Genomic DNA, 16361 nt, shown 5'->3' on the forward strand with positions numbered 1-16361 from the left:
CTCTTTACACTCTCGCATAACACCAGAACCAGGGGACATCCAGTAAAATTGAGTGTTGGGAGGGTTAGCACAGACAAAAAAAAAAATTTCTTTACTCAGCGTGTGGTTGGTCTGTGGAACTCCTTACCGCATGATGTGCTAACGGCATCTGGCCTAGATGCCTTTAAAAGGGGATTGGACAAGTTTCTGGAGGAAAAATCCATTATGGGTTACAAGCCATGATGTGTATGTGCAACTTCCTGATTTTAGAAATGGGCTATGTCAGAATGCCAGATGCAAGGGAGGGCACCAGGATGCAGGTCTCTTGTTATCTGGTGTGCTCCTTGGGGCATTTGGTGGGCTGCTGTGAGATACAGGAAGCTGGACTAGATGGGCCTATGGCCTGATCCAGTGGGGCTGTTCTTATGTTCTTATGTAAGGATACAGGGGCTTGCTTGAAGATTTTCCTGTAACTTTGATGTAAACTTTACTCATTTTTGCTTTACAGAATGGAAATTAAATTGGTTGTTTTAAGAAACAAAACTATCTGAACCAAATATGGTTGAAAGATGTTCAACATGCTTTCTGTCAGAGCCAGGGAAAACCTTTTCCAGAGAAATGAAGGCTGTTAGAGTTTTGCAACTTCCTCAGGTATGTGCCAAAGCCAAGTAGGTATTCAATACAGCAATAAAGGCTGACAATATATGTTAATTCCAGTAAGATTCAAGGGTTACCATCTTAATAATTAGATTAGATGAGGCACAGAAGGGTCCAATATATCATACCATTGTACATATTGTGGAGGGCTGGGGTGCCAGGTAACAGAAGATTATCAGAAAAGAACAAAGAGAATTTGGGGCAAGCAAAAATGAATAAACGGACATTCTTGCAAAGCCCAAACAGGTACAAAAGGTGTTAGCAAAGATGTATTTGCCTGGGAGACGAAAATGTATTAAAACCCTGTAAGAAACTGAAAATCAATATTAAAACGGCAAACTAAATAATTTGAAATCATGAATTACATTAAAATGCCTTTATGAGAAACATTATAACTCTGAAGAAATTCTCTCTCTCTCTCTCTCCCTTTCTTCATAAATATATATCCAAACAAGATTTCCTTTTCTGCTATCATATAAAGTATCTCAGTCACACCATAGTTCTAAATTCCAAAGAGCAATAACTAACAAATGCTACACTTATAGGAAAACATGCTGAATAGCAGTTCTCATCCCATCATTTGAGCAGAAAGCAAACAAAAATAATGTTTACTTATTAAAAAATGTTTTTATGACAGAAAAAAATGATAATGCAAACCATGAAAAAATACCAGTTTATATTCCTCAGTATGGTAGAGACCAATCAAAAACTAATTCAAAGTATTAGCAGGAATAAGTTAATTTAATTCATACTATATTACATTGTCTTCCCAAGTAATGGACATCCAAATTACAGATGACTGCACTGGCGCTTTTGTGCAGGTACAGTATGTCGTTTACTGGTACAAGCACAATGGTTCTTGCTGGCCTAGCACTATCTGTTTCAACTTCTGTACTTATTCATCACAGAGAACAAGGCTGGGGAAAACTCTATAATTAGAATGGACCAATTTCTCAGCCTGAACCCACAGCATATATGTGGCCCAATTTGGACCCTCTGGACAGTGCCAGAATAGTGTACATCCAGATCACTGCTTCCTGTCTTAGGGCCCAATCCTAAACCCTCCCAGCACCTGCGCTGAGCCCTAGTGCCAGCGATGGGTGCCGTAAACCTGCTGTAAATGTGCTGTAAACTGGGAGAGTAGGGAGCGCTGGCTCTGGGACTGCGCCAGTCAGGCATGGCCCAGCACAGGCATGGGAAGGATGCGCCACTGGCAGGGATAAGTGAAACTGCTGAGCGATGGTGTGGCCTTTGGGTAGTGGGGGAGGATGGAAAGGGGTGAGGAATGAGGGTAGGAGAGGGTGGGACCACTGGGGCTCTGCTCCGCCATATCCGAAACTCCGTGTCAGGCTGAAAAGTCTGACACTAAGGCTGCAATCCTAACCATACATTCCTGAGAGTAAGCCCCGTTGAACAAGATAGGACTTACTTCTGAGTAGACCCAGTTAGGATTGTGCTCAGAGTCTCTCAAGTCTGTACCTGCAAAACAGCCACCGCAGACTTGAGAAACCCCATTGTGGGGCTTGGGGCTTTCTCCAGGGGAAGGGGATAAAAGCCCCTTCTGAGAACACTCCCAGCAGCTTCTCAGTGTCTGCCAGATACTTTTGGCACCACTGCTCTAGTGAGAGCTGGGGAGCACAGGATTGGGCTGCTAGAAAGTTGATGAACCAGCTTACACATGCAGCAGTCATTTAGAAGCAAAATTTCCTTTTTACTCAAGGATACCTGCACCCCCAGCTGTATTAGAGCAAAGGTTTATAGATGCTTAGTAGAAGAAACAACTTACATCAGTTTTGTGTTGTATTAGAGTGTGTTTCATTATGAAACATGTGCCTAATCCAGCCATTTTTAAGTGTTACTGAGCTCAGTGGAAGAGATTGAACCACAAGATGAATGCTTTCTCTGAAACCATAGAGACCTAAAAGTACTTAGTTTTGGCTGTGTATCTGGATTTTTCTGATTAACAGAGTTGTTCAAAAAATGCTGTTTTAAGAATAATATTTAACTTTTGAAAAAAAATCACAACTCAGGATGCAATGTTATCTTTGGAGAACCTTGTACCCAATGTAATCCAACACAAACCTACCTTTTTATCATATACATCTTGCCAATTTACTCCAGCAAAGAAACTGTGTCGCATAATTTCTTTAGCATCATCTGGTCCTCCTCCAAGGCTATTGGAAAAAGTGTGAATTACAGAAGGCTTAATAAGAAAAATGAAAAACTAGAATGCGATTTCTAGTTACAAATGTTATATTCAGATGATTAACACAGGCTACAATTCTCTCCACATTTATCTGGAAATAAGCCCTATTTACTATTACAGTACTGAGTAGCCATGCATAGGATTGGGCTCACAGAAAACTAAAACCATTCTATGAAACACTGAGGCACTTTACAACTAAGCTACTGATTTATTTCCTCTAATTTCAAACTCAACTGGTTGAATGCCTATCACTTTAGATACAGAAAAGGATTTTTCCACAAATAAGGTAGTGGTTTTGGGTCTTCCTAGGTATGCAGAGGTAAGTAGATTTGTAACCTGAACACAAATTACATTTTTTTTTTAAATGGCTATTTGAGCTTCCAGGATCTGTGGGACCTCTGTTTCAAGAGCTTACATAATGCTTAAGGGATATAGAGATTAAAAATGCTAATCCCACCTCATTGTCTGGAGAGGAACAATTTCTATCTGAGTGAAAAGCAGTACTAGGGGTACTAACACGGCTTTAGGAATGGGAAAGAGAATTTGGATCAAGAAAATGGCAGAAGGAAGGATTAAACCCCTTCCCCCAGCACCAATGTCCATATAGCTCAATTCTATGCATATCTTCTCAGAAGCAAGCACCAATTAATTCAGTGAGGTTTACCTCCAAGTACATGCACTTATGATTTCAGCCCTAATTATTTTCTTTAAAAAAACAATCTTACATTTTCTGCCTTATTATTTAGTTGCATCCCCAGTTTTACAGCAAATCCAGATTAGCAAAGATACCTGCCTATAAGTCAACCTCACAGATAAGTCAAGGGCAGGTTTGAGCCGAAAATCATGGAATGTTCTGTGACCCTCAGATAAGTAGCGGTTAAACTTAGGGGGGGTGTCTGACCATAGTTTTGTCTGATTTTACCCAAGGCCAGATCCTGAAAAGTAACCTACCAGTAATTGTTACCTAAGAACAGTCTCTAATTTATAAAAAATATAGTAAAAAATCATACATTTTTATTCTTTAACTTTTTTAATTCTGGTCTTCACAACCTTTTTATAAATGCTATCAGAGTAAGTGCACTGTAAACAACATACCAGTACAATAGTGGTTTCCAGCCTGGGGTACATGTACCCCAGGGGCACTCGACAGGACCTTTAGGAGTGCTTGAAAAAGAATTGACTAATGGCAGAAAAAGGCAGGTACTGCTCCAGGGCCAGCAAGGCAGGAAGGGAGATAGCTAGTTTGCTGTGAAAGCCCTACCTATAGCTAGTTTTTGTCATCAATTTATGTATGAATCAGTGATTGAAAACTAGCACAGTAAAAAAGCTGAAACATAATATGGAAAGTGATCAGCCACCAAGAATTTCTCAGGACCTATTCTGGGGTGGGTCAAGTTCTCCATTGTAGCAAGAGAAACTGCTCATATAGCAATTTAATTATTATAATTATTTAATTAAATAATAAATTTAATTAACATTGTAGCTATTTATTATTAAAAATTATTGTGCTGGGATTGAAAAAGTATTGAGTAATTCCTCTGGAAACAAGTAATTTTGGTTTCCCTCTGTCTCATTCCCATAAAAGCGATTCTTTTTGTGTAAGCAAAAGTAGAAGAGACATATACAAAAACATATGTGCTTTAAGAACATCTGCATAGGAACTCTGGAGGACCTTAAAATTACTTCCCTATGTGCTACCCATCATTTTTCCAAGTACATATACTTTTAAATGTAAAGTTGTTTATCATTGCAATTCTTTCAGACTTACCGTTTATTTGGATCTTTTATTAAGAGACCCGAAAGCAGTGATTTTGCATCAGATGAGAGAGTTCGAGGAAATTTGATGTCCTCCATAAGTATCAATTCAAAAAGCTTTTCATGATCTTGGTTGTAGAATGGTAACCTACCACACATCATTTCATACATGACAACCCCAAGGCCCCACCAATCCACTGCACGACCATAATCATTGTCTTCCAAAACCTAAAATATTAACAAAAAAGGCACTAACATTTATGTTAACTGTTTTCACTCCTTTAAACATTAACTTGAGTACATGCATCTGTTTTTCAGGTCTCCTAACATGAGCCTTATTCAACTTATTTTTTTAATGCACCCCTCAAAGAGTCAAAATCAAAGGCTCAATCAATTGAACATGAGGCACATGCACTGTGCGTGTGTATGAAGGAATTGCCATTGCTTCCTCCATCCTCACCAATGCAGGGATACGGGCAATGCAAGGTGGCACCACAGCGAATGGGATACTCCCTTCCACATACCCACCCATCCTACCTCTCTATGCCAATGCAAGTTACTCACGTGGTAAGCCAGCATGCAGGGGTCTGGATTGGGCACTAAGATGGCACCACCAGCCATGATTATTTTTTTGTACTTTTACTAAAAAAAACTTTAAAAAAATTACACTCTCCAATTAGTTGGGGCACTGTTTTATCCTTTAAAGGGTTTTCAGTTGATTGCTCCAATTAATTGACTAAGAGCCCAATCCTGAGCTTGCTGCTCCGGCTTTTTGCTGGAGTGCACTGTCGCAAACGTACCATTAGGTACGTCTGCAAGGCTTACTGCCAGGTCAGCACCTGTGCTAGCCCAGCGCTGGCCGGCACTGGGCTAGTGCCAGGTGGGTGCCCATCCTCCACTGCTCTGCTGTCTCACAGACTGCCAAATCACGGCACGGTAAGCAGGGGCAGGGAGGCGGCGTTCTGGGGAGAGGGCAGGTATAGGAAGGGCAGAGAGAGGGCAGGTGGGATACATGCCGGGGAAAGGGAGCGGGGAGGCAGGAGGCGGGTCTGGTGGAGCTCAGCTTCACCAGATCCTGTCCATTCGTGCAGGGCTCGGCACCCTACACAAACACCTTTACTTTTGGTCGGCACTAAACTGAGGGGCTGCTTCCCTTACCCAAGGAAAGTCCTGTTCTCCCAAGGCACTGCCCATGGCAGGCTGAGGCATGCAGGATGCGGTAGCAGTCGTTCTCGGCGCTGCTGCAGCCACATGCCCCAGACAGCTCAGGATTGGGCTGCCCAGGCGCAATCCTAACCAACTTTCTAGCACTGACATCGCTGTGCCAATGTGGCATGCGCTGCAACCTGCAGTGGGGAGGCAGACAAGGGGGCATCCTCAAGGTAAGGGCATGTTTGTTAGCTTACCTTGGGGTTGCATTGCACCTAAGTCAGTGCTTGGAAGTTGGTTAAGATTGTGCCCTAAAGTTTACAGACAATAATATATCCACACTGGTTGTGTCTCACTGAGCCCAGCACTGGGGCAGTTATCTTGTACGATCTTTTTAAAAAACAATTTGAACAGCAGCAAAGCTACATCCTTCCCTTGCATTGTGTACTATTTCAGGAACTCAAACTATTTATTCTCCCACTCCAGCCTTTCTGGTCATGTGTCATCTTAGCTACTTCCCCTTAGCAAGACTACCCCTTCTATTATGCAAAGACACAATAATCCACTACTGGAGTCTAATTAGGAACTGGGTATTTACTGTAATGAACGTGAAATGCAATTTAGCACACATTTCTTGATTTTGCATAAAAACTCATGAGAGTTGTTTTAAGATACCTAGAATCTATTAAATTACTGGAGTATGTTAGTTTTTAATTCAGGCTCAGAAAATGTATCTTGCAACTCATCAAGAGCAATCTCTTCCTATAAATTTCAACAAAACTTATGCCTTAACAGAGAAACTGAAGCATAAAATGACATACTTTCTGGAGAAGAAATAATGCCTTTTTGAAAAACTATAATTGAACTCTATTCCTCTCACAATCCAACCCTGTGTATATTCATTCAAAAATAAATCTTACTGAGCTCACTCTGAGTTAAGGACATTTCCCAGTGGCAAAAATATTCTAGAAGTATAATAAGAAATAATTTTGACAATAAAACACGTATTTTGTTTATGTTTTATTATTTTTCATATACAAATGAACACTGCAAAATAAATTTTCTTCTACAATCAAGGTTCCATCTCCAGTTCTTGTTCTGTTAGCTCCAACTTGGCAATCCAATAATTTTTTATTTTTACACTATTACAGAAGTGCATTTTCCTAGGTTTCCAAAACCACCTTATTCAACCTTCCCCATCTGTCACCATCTGCTTCTTTTTAGCATGTACTTTTTGTGTGATCACATAACCATGTGAAAAATAACTAACATTCAGATGATTATTTGCTTGTACATTCGAGAACTGGGCATAATAAAAGTGAACTGCCAAAACTGTACTTGACACTTTTAATTTTGTCGGGACTTACATGTGATCTAAATTTGTTTTTTAAACTGTTTTACAATTGGAGGTTTGAGCAGCTACTGCTAATCCAAAAGAAAACCTGGCAGTTTCAGTAATTAGCAGAATAATAGTTTACTATGATTCACAAATGTAAACATATAAGTACCTCTGTAATTAAATAGGAAACTAATGATTAAAGATACTGAATTTTTATTGTGAATGTTTGAAGAATACAATTCACTATCGAGTCAATATTAAAGGATATGATTAGAAAATTTGAATGAAATTAGAGAATGCAGTTAGAGAACTGTAAGATACTGTGCACAGTTATATGAAACAAATACAATTTAGATCAAAGGATTCCAAATTCAGATAACTCTGGAAGTACTCTTTCTGCAGTGTTTTATTAACATATAGACCAGTGGTTTTCAACTGCTGTGCTGCGGCACACTAGTGTGCCGCGAGGCAGCCTCAGGTGTGCTGCGGGGCCAGAGGAGGCAGGCAGCAGCCAGCAGCTGCGCGAGGGAGAAGCTGATGCTTTGACTCTCACGCAGCAGCGGTGAAAAAGGAGCAGCTATGCATACTTTGCAGCATCTCCTGCTGTGAGCAAGAGGAAGGCTGCAACCCCATCCTCCTTTACCTGGGAGTAAGCCCCATTGACTATTATGGGGCTTACTTCTGAGTAGACATGCCTAGAACTGGGTATCAAGTCCCTTGTCCACCCAGCCTGCTGACTGGGCAACCAGAAAAGCCTGGAGGAGGTCTGGGCGGAGTGAGAAGGAGGAAGCCGGGGCAGGCAAGCAGGTAGGAAGCCAACAAGTCTGCTGAGGCCACCAGCCTAAGAATGGGCTGGCTGAGGGCCCACAAAAGTCCCTTCTCCTTGCCACAGTTGCCTTCAGCTCCCCAAAGCGACCCCCCCTGCCTTGCCTTTGCCTTTCAGAGGAGAGGCGTTGGGCCACAATCCTATCCACACTTTCCTGGGAGTAAGCCCCATTGACTATAATGGGGCTTACTTCTGAGCAGACATGCCTGAGCTGGGCTGGGCTCAGTTTCCTCTCCAACCCCACTTTCCTGGGAATAAGCCCCATTGACTATAATGGGACTTACTTCTGCGTAGACATGCCTAGGATTGGGCTTTTGGTCACACTTTTTTTCTGAAATACAGGAGCAGGCAATGGGGGGAGTGTGAGGCAAGCGATTCTGGACCTTTGGAAGATGCAGACAAGTGAGGGGAGGGACAGTAGGAGAGGTGCTAACTGCAATTATGAGATGGGGGAATGTCCCTGTGGGAGGGGGTGGGGTGAGGGAAAGGAGGAGAGAGAGAAGTGCCAATTGCCTGCTCCCGTATTTGAGAAAAAAGAGTGCAACTGAAAGCCCAATCCTAGGCATGTCTACTCAGAAGTAAGTCCCACAGGCACATTCCCCCCCAATGTGCCCCCCCCCAGTCTTTGGCTGCAGTCCACACTTTCCAGAGAGTAAGCCCCATTGAACAAAATAGGACTTACTTCTGAGTAGACCTGGTTAGGATTGTGCCCTTTGTCATGTAATGATTTAATTGTATTAATTATATTAATTAAAAATTAATTGCACTATAGTAATTTAAAGTAAGTAAAAAACTGGGAGTGTGCCTTATCAATTTTAGTGCCTTGACTGTGTGCCGTGAGCTGAAAAAGGTTGAAAATGGCTGATATAAACACACACACACCCTGCTGTTACTGGTCTTCCCTCCAAGAGGCTCATTGGGTCTATACAGTGGACCCTCTGTACCAGCAGGGGATCTGTTCCAGGACCCCCAGTGGAAACCGAAATCCATAAATAATTAAATCCGCAGGGAGGCCTGGCATGGTACAACAATAACTTACCTGGGGGCCACGCACAGCCTCCCAAGAAGCCTCCAAGACATGACCAGACGTCACTTCTGGTTCACACCAGTGGCTTCTAGAGGCATCCTCACATCTCAGAACAACTCCAAATACAACTGGGAGTTGCTGGCATGAACGGGAAAGGACAATGCTGAATTCAGGATGCCTTCTGAGGTCCTCCAGCTATCAGCTCAGCATCCACAGATGCTCAAATCCACAGAAGCCAAGTTCCACCGATGAGGGCCCACTTAGCTTCAGCAACACTGTACCCACTTAGCTTCAGCAACAATACAGTGTCAGATACTCTCAGACCACTCACTGAGCCTAGCACAAAATTCTAACTGACATACAGAAAAGACAGAATAAATACAGTTCTGTTACAGAACTTGTCAATTTTTACATGATGTTCATATTTGGCTTTTTGATGAAGTGCAGCACAATCCTATCTTGGGCTGGAACAGGCAGGCCAGGAGGCCTGCGCTGTAACCAGTGCAAGATAGGGGCCCAAAGTGACTCAGTCGCAGGTAAGGGGAAACTCTTCATCTTACCCCCGGGTAAGCTACTGCAGCCCCAATGGGTCTCCTCAGACTTGAGCCACCTCAGGAAGTGGCGTAAGTCCGAGGAGAGCGGAGCAGCTTGCAGTCCCTCCACACTGCTCAGGAACAGGGGCTAGGATCCAGCATATCTGCTGGGTCCCAGCCCCACCTTCCACTCCCCGCCCATCCCCAGGACCGCCCTGCACCCGCACTCTCTCACCCTGGAACCCCTCCCTTTCATCTCCTCCCTGTCCTCCAAAGATCTTTGCGTTGGCTGAGCTCAGCAGATGCAAGAAATCCCTTCAAAGTCAGCGCAGCAGCTGGATTCAGCCTCCGCGTGCTGACATGTGTCCCTGCGCCAGCCTAGTCGACTTTTGAGGGAGGCGCAAACGTGCCTTACGGCATGTTTGCAACTTTCCTGGGACGGCACAAGGGAATTGCACTGGCCCAAGGGCGCCTTAGGATTTCACTCTTTGCAAAGCAACAGTCCACTAGTTAAACAGCAGACACAAGTCTCCAAAGTATTTCCTTTCACACACTCACTGTCTAAATTTGACATAAAGGTCAGAGTGCAACATATGCAATTGTGCTAGGGTTCCTTTAGTATCAAGAGTAAGCCACTGCACATTTTCAATTACTCTGAAATTAAGAAGGTAAAAATTTTGGAAAACAAACTATTGCTTTAACTGTGGTAGATATCTCTCCATAGATTTACATATATCCAAACAGAACTGGAACCAAAGAAGAATATTGAATTGGTTTTTGGTCTTTATCATTATTGGCAAAAGTCAGGAAAAGAACTAGCCATCCCAGTGAAAGAAGGATAGGGCTCCAATACATCCCGGAACTCTTTCAGTTAGTTAGGACATCAGTTAGGTCAAAGTTTTGGGCACTGGGTTTAGTCCAATCCTTTACAGACAGAGGATCGGTTCCTGTTAGTACTAGAGATTGGGGGGGGGGGGGTGAGAACAGCAATGCCTGATGTATCACAGTACATCACAGAGGAAAATATATCACAATATATTACAAAGGAAAATGTTGTGATGATTGTACCATCCTGGGACAGAGTTAATAGCGTATAGGCCTTGGAGGAAAATACCTCACTTACCCAATTGGCCAATAACATAAGCAAGCAGACAATGAAAGTACACATGCCAATTCTTTATATCCTCAGTCTCAGCATTCTTCAATGAATTTTATACTATCAGAGAAGAAACTATGGGCCTGTTCAGATAATATTTTCCTTTCAGGATTGCACCTGGAAGATATTGGGATCAGGACTTGGGCTTACATACTTATCTCCCTGGGGCAGGAAGATTTGAAACCAGAATTTCTCATAGGGCAAGGACTGAGTTGGCGTAGCTATCCTGCGCCAGCTCAGAGTGTTACAAGAATGCCATAAGGCACTTCTGCGACGACTCACGAGCTGGCAGCATTGGCCCAACAGCCTGCACCGGCCTGCCGATGCTGCGTTCACAAGCAGTGCCAGCTGGCACAGGTAAGGCTGCACCGAGAGGTGCAGGGACATGGGAAGGGTGGTAGGGACATTTCTAATTGATGGGAGTGTGAAACAAGGAGCAGAATGGGGGGCAGATCAGAGCCGGGCAGGATCGGCAGAGCAGATCTCTGCCATATCCCAACCCCCTTCCTGACCCGCTTGCCATTACACCAGGCTTCCTGGATTTGTGCCAGCTATTTAGCTGGCATGGATCCAAGAAGCCCCATAGAGGTGTCTGGGGACTTTACCTGAAATAAGGGGAAAATATATCTTTTACTCCAACAAGACCTCCAGCTACCTCCTAACTTGTGCTATATACAGCACAGGCTGTTGATCTTTAGCTTCTTCCTGCTGTGAGGTGAGTAGGAATAAAACCACTCTAACAGGTAAAGACACACCTTAAGATAAAATATTAATGGGTTGGCAGAAACAGAAGAGCTATTCTCATTATTAAACATTTACTAAGCAACAAATGCATTGCTCAGATTTAGTTGGCTTCATGTATAGATGCATTAGTAGTATTCATTATTATAATGAGTAATAATTTTCCTTCAGGGTTCTTCCTAGGAAGTTAAATTTCCATCCTATTATTTTCAATTACATAATTTGCACTTCTACCTTACAATGTCACACGTTTAGATTGCTGCATTAAAAAAAATTAACAAAGAAGGCAGGTTTCTTTTCAGAAACATACGATTTACTTACAATTAAATATACATAGGAATTAATCTAGGTAAATAAAATGTTTTAATATTTTTCAGAATCCAAATTCTACAAAATTTAGTAACTATAGGAATTATATTAAAATTTCTAATTTGAATTCAAATACCTGCCACCATTTCTTAATCATCATACTTTAAAATCTTCTAGGTGAACAGTTTTAGTAAAACTATTATTCTTAATAATAATATATTGCATCTAAATATACTGACAACTGCTCATATAGGATATGTAATTAAATGAAATATGACATTTTTACAATGCACAAAGTAAAATGCTGACATACCTCAGGAGCCAAGTACTCTGGTGTGCCACAGAACGTTTTCATAGTAGCTGCATCTGTGATCCCTTCTTTGCAAAGTCCAAAATCTGTAATTTTTATGTGTCCATCTTTATCCAACATTAGATTCTCTAACTGTATTTTACAAATACACAAAATTGGTCTTTTAACATTTCTATAACAGACAATGACTACTTTAAAAAGAAATTGTGGTACCTATTATTGCAATGTTGACGTCATTAAAAACCAAACTAGATGAATGTGCGAGCTCCCACCTTGCTTCCTACAGCCAGTGTTCAGGTTTAAGGTCATTTCTGCATTGATTTGCACTGCTCAGATTCAACTGGCTTCATGTACAGGGGCCCCCATATCCACAGATCCCATATCTGCGGATTCACTTATCTGTGGATTGGGTACACCCCTCCGAGAGCAGACACCCCCTCCAGAGGCAAGGGTAACTCTGCTCCCCTCGCCGCTAGAGAGGGCTCTGAGCTCAACAGAGGCCGAGGACATCCATCCCCGCTCTCTGCCAAGCTCAGACTGAGCTCTAAAGCTAAAAAACATGCAACATCTGGTTTCATGGGAAAACTGGAGGTGACGTTTTAAATTTCTTATAAGGTATTTAAAATGTTACTTCCGGTTTCTCCGTAAAACCAGAATTTGCATATTGCACAGCCATAACTATCTTTTAGGATTATCACAATTTTATTATAATATATTTTCCAAAAACAAATACTAAGGCAAATCTATGTTCCTAGTTCAGATACTCAGATCTATATATACACCTTGCAAAGAGAATACAATAGTAATCAGGGAGACAGGCTAGAAAATGACTGGCTGCCAAGGCAAACTCTGGATTATGCTGAATATGTAGAAATGGTATGAGAAAAGGACCATAAACAGCAGCTTCTCCACTTATCCCATCAGTGATGATTGGAGGGTCATGTGACCCAGTCCAGAGACAGCAAGCAAAGGGAGATGAGAGAATAGCAGATTCAAGCTTAGCTGCTGCCTTTCGTGGGTCAAAGATTAATTAATCTTTGATAGTATTACTGTTGAGCTATTCACTTGCAAAGTACGTAAAATACACTCAAACCCTTTGCAGTTAACAATCTGGTCCAAATGCTACCCTAAGAAAATATTCAAACCTCCATGCCTTGCCAATTCAGTCTAACAAGAAGCTCACTACCTCTCTACCACAGATACTGTGGAGAACTCAATCAAGTTGCACAGCCAGTGAGATTTAGCAGTTGCTCCTGGCTTCATCTGGAGCCTGAAACAGCTGTTCTGGAATCTAATCACATTCCAAGGTCTGACCACATCTTTCCAAGACAGAATCCAATGGTTCTGCTATCTCTTTACTATGCTGTTTTGTTATGTGCTTGGACAATGACATCTACACTGCAATCATGTATATGCCGAAGTAAGTCCCATTATGATTACCCCCAGGAGAATGTATATTCAATTGCAGCCTTAGAGACATGCTGTGGCTTGACTGAAAGGCTCTAAGAAATGCTGTTCCCAATAAAAAGTCATTTTTTAGGCCATTTGTAATAAGTATCAATAATAATTTAACTTATTCTGACTGAAATATGCATACAAATTTTGTATGTAAAACATTAGTTCTGTTGCTAATTCTTAAGTCTTAAGTCTGATACACCCTGATACATGCACTCCTGCACCTAGGTCAAATTTTAAAATCCAGTTAGTCACAGAAGAAATCTTTGTGGTCATGTCATCATGCAACTGCTGTCTTTCCCTTCTACAAATACATCTAACTTCATAGATTCCTGCAGGGAATTAACAGGCACTTGTATCAGCAGTGTCATATGTACATCTAGTCCAGCCATAGTTCAGTCATATATCTAATCTAGGTTCCCAATCTGTGAGCTGGGACCCACCAATCTGATAGCCAGTTGTGTTAGCCGATTTCTGGTGGGTCACGTAAGCCTGCTCAAGCCCTGTTCCCTCACTTCCCAAGCAAATGTTATCTCCACTGAGGCTGGGGCTCCTTTTCTGCTGGAGAGAAACAGGATGAGGAGAGGCAGGCAAGAGATAATGACGTGGACGTGGAGAGTCCACAGCAGCCCTCTCCTCCTGCTTCTGTCAGGCCACAGGCAGGCACCACACAGCACTCTGCAGAGGATTGGTATTGAGAAAGAAAGGGAAGCACTGGGCTGTACCATCAACTTTTGCCTGCCTCTCTCTCCACTTCCTGCTTCTCATCATCAGAAAATAGCCCCCAGCTTCCACAAGGTTGGAAAGAAGTTTGTGTGGGTAGGGGAGTGGCAGAAAAGGAGTCTCAGCCTCTGTGGGGCAGGAGAGAGGGTTTGCAGGGCAACAGTGAAAGAGACAGGAAGCCATGTTCAGGGATGGGCAGTGCTGGGGGGATCCAACTACCCAGAATTGCTACCCCTTCCAACTAGTGCAGGGGTGTCCAAACTTTTTGGCAGGAGGGCCACATGATCTCTCTCACACTGAGTCGGGGCCAGGGAAAAAAAAGAATTAATTTACATTTCAAATTTGAATAAATTTGCATAAATATTGGAGATGGAACTTATATGAATGAATGAAGGTCTTGCAATAGCTCAAGGTCTATAAAAGGCCTTGCACAAAGCAAGGCCAGCCTTTCCTTTGCTGCCGCTGCTGCATCACAGATGTGAAACAGTAAGCAGTGGAGGGAGCCCTCATCCCACAGCTCATGAGAGAGCTCAAATGGCTGGCCGTCACGCTGAGATCAGTGGCATCAGGCCAGCACAGGCTCCAGCAAGTCTCTAGAGGGCCAGAGGTTCATTGGAGACTGGGGTTCCCTGAGGGCCGGATTGGGAGTCCTCGAGGGCCACAAGTGGCCCCAGGGCCAGGGTTTGGGCACCCCTGTTCTAGTGCATCCCTCTCTCTTTCTCTTTTGCTTCTCACTCAGCCTCTCGCAGCCAACCTGCACAGTGATGACAACAGCAGAAGAAGCAGCTTGTGTTCTCCCTGCCTGCTTTTTTGTTCTCCTCCCTTCCCTGATCTGCAGCTTCCCCACTCACTGTCTTGGTTTGGGGGGTAGAGAGAAGGGGATCCTCATGGAGCAATAAAGAGCCGTCTGCTCTACCTTCGGGTGAGACATTGCAAAGCGCTGCTGATGCCAATACTCAGGCTACTCTGATTGCAGAAGACCGTATGAGCCCGGTGGGAAGATGGCAAGATCTGGGTAGCCCAGGAAGGGGATTGCATTGACCTCTGATATGGGGCTGGAAGGAAAGAAAATGCTGGGGAGAGACAACTGGAAGAGGAGCAAAGGAGGAAGAAAAAATTGGCTTGGGAAAGAACAAAGGTGGGAGCCAAGAGCTTTCTCTGAGTGGAAGAAAAAGGAACAGGAGATATGCAGTTGGTTCCATTGCTATACCAGAAGAGAAGTAAGAGGATCGGCTGGGGGGGGGGGGAGCAACTCCAAGAAAGAAATGGGAGGGGGATACAACTTCAAAAATAATTCATGTTATTAAAAACCACCACACCTCCCCTTCCTTTCGTCCCACAGAAGGGGAGAGCTAGACAAATAGCCTTGGACCCAACACCTTGGTTCACACGGCCTCCTTGCTGGGCAAGTGTGCACTGCACTACCCCCCATTCTCCAACCCCCTGCCCAATGGCTTCATTCTGAGTCAGATCTGCCTGCTGTGCAAGGAGATGCGGGCTTGCCTGCTCCTAGCATCTCACTTCAGGCTGCTTCATTGCTAGCCAAGTGCTCACTGAACCACCCCTCCCCCTCTCTCGATCCCAAACTCTGTAGAGCTCTGCGTGCAGCGGTGCCTTCCTGTGGCCTGGCAGAGGAGGAGAGGGCTGATACACTGGTTTGCACTGATTCAATTCAATCTTGCTCCTTCCTCACATTTTCTTGTATGAGATGAGTCTGAGGGCAGGAACTCTTCTCTCAACAAAACCCTGTGCACTTTTAACTTAGAAGTAAGCCCCACTGTTTTTCATGCGACTCCCACGCAAATGTGCACGGTATTGCAATCTGTATGCATTTCCTTCTAAGTAAAGAACCCCAGAAATCCTATATAGCGCCTAGTTCCTCTCAGGAACTTGAAAAAAAATTGTTACTTGTAAATAAGTAAGAAAGATATTTCTTTCTAGGTCTCCTAGGTCCCATAAAGCTAGGAGAGTCCCAACAGAGTGTTGTTCAGAATCGGTCCCAGTGCTAAAAAGTTTGGGAACCACTGATCTAATCTGTTCTAAATATCTCTTAAACTCTGGTAAAGGAAAAAGCTTCACATCCTTTTGAAAAAACAAAAACAAAAACGCTATATAACGTGAATGTCTTCAGCCAAACACCACAGGCTTCTGTTTCACTAGAAATATCCACAATGTAAATGCAAAAAAACAGTGGGA

General features: G+C 43.1%; 1 protein-coding gene across 3 annotated transcripts in view; it reads right to left on the bottom strand.

Annotated features, from left to right (window-relative positions):
* AKT3 (AKT serine/threonine kinase 3) overlaps window positions 1-16361 on the bottom strand; it is a 200806-nt gene that overhangs the window by 16260 nt on the left and 168185 nt on the right. For all 3 annotated transcript variants that reach the window (XM_066617500.1, XM_066617492.1, XM_066617507.1), the window contains 3 exons: window positions 11991-12119; window positions 4611-4825; window positions 2723-2810 (listed from right to left, as the gene is read on the bottom strand). In XM_066617500.1, coding sequence (XP_066473597.1) covers window positions 2723-2810; window positions 4611-4825; window positions 11991-12119 — 432 coding nt within the window. The remainder of the gene's footprint in view (window positions 1-2722; window positions 2811-4610; window positions 4826-11990; window positions 12120-16361) is intronic.

Source organism: Tiliqua scincoides, chromosome 1 (assembly GCF_035046505.1).
Source record: "Tiliqua scincoides isolate rTilSci1 chromosome 1, rTilSci1.hap2, whole genome shotgun sequence".
NCBI lineage: Eukaryota > Metazoa > Chordata > Lepidosauria > Squamata > Scincidae > Tiliqua > Tiliqua scincoides.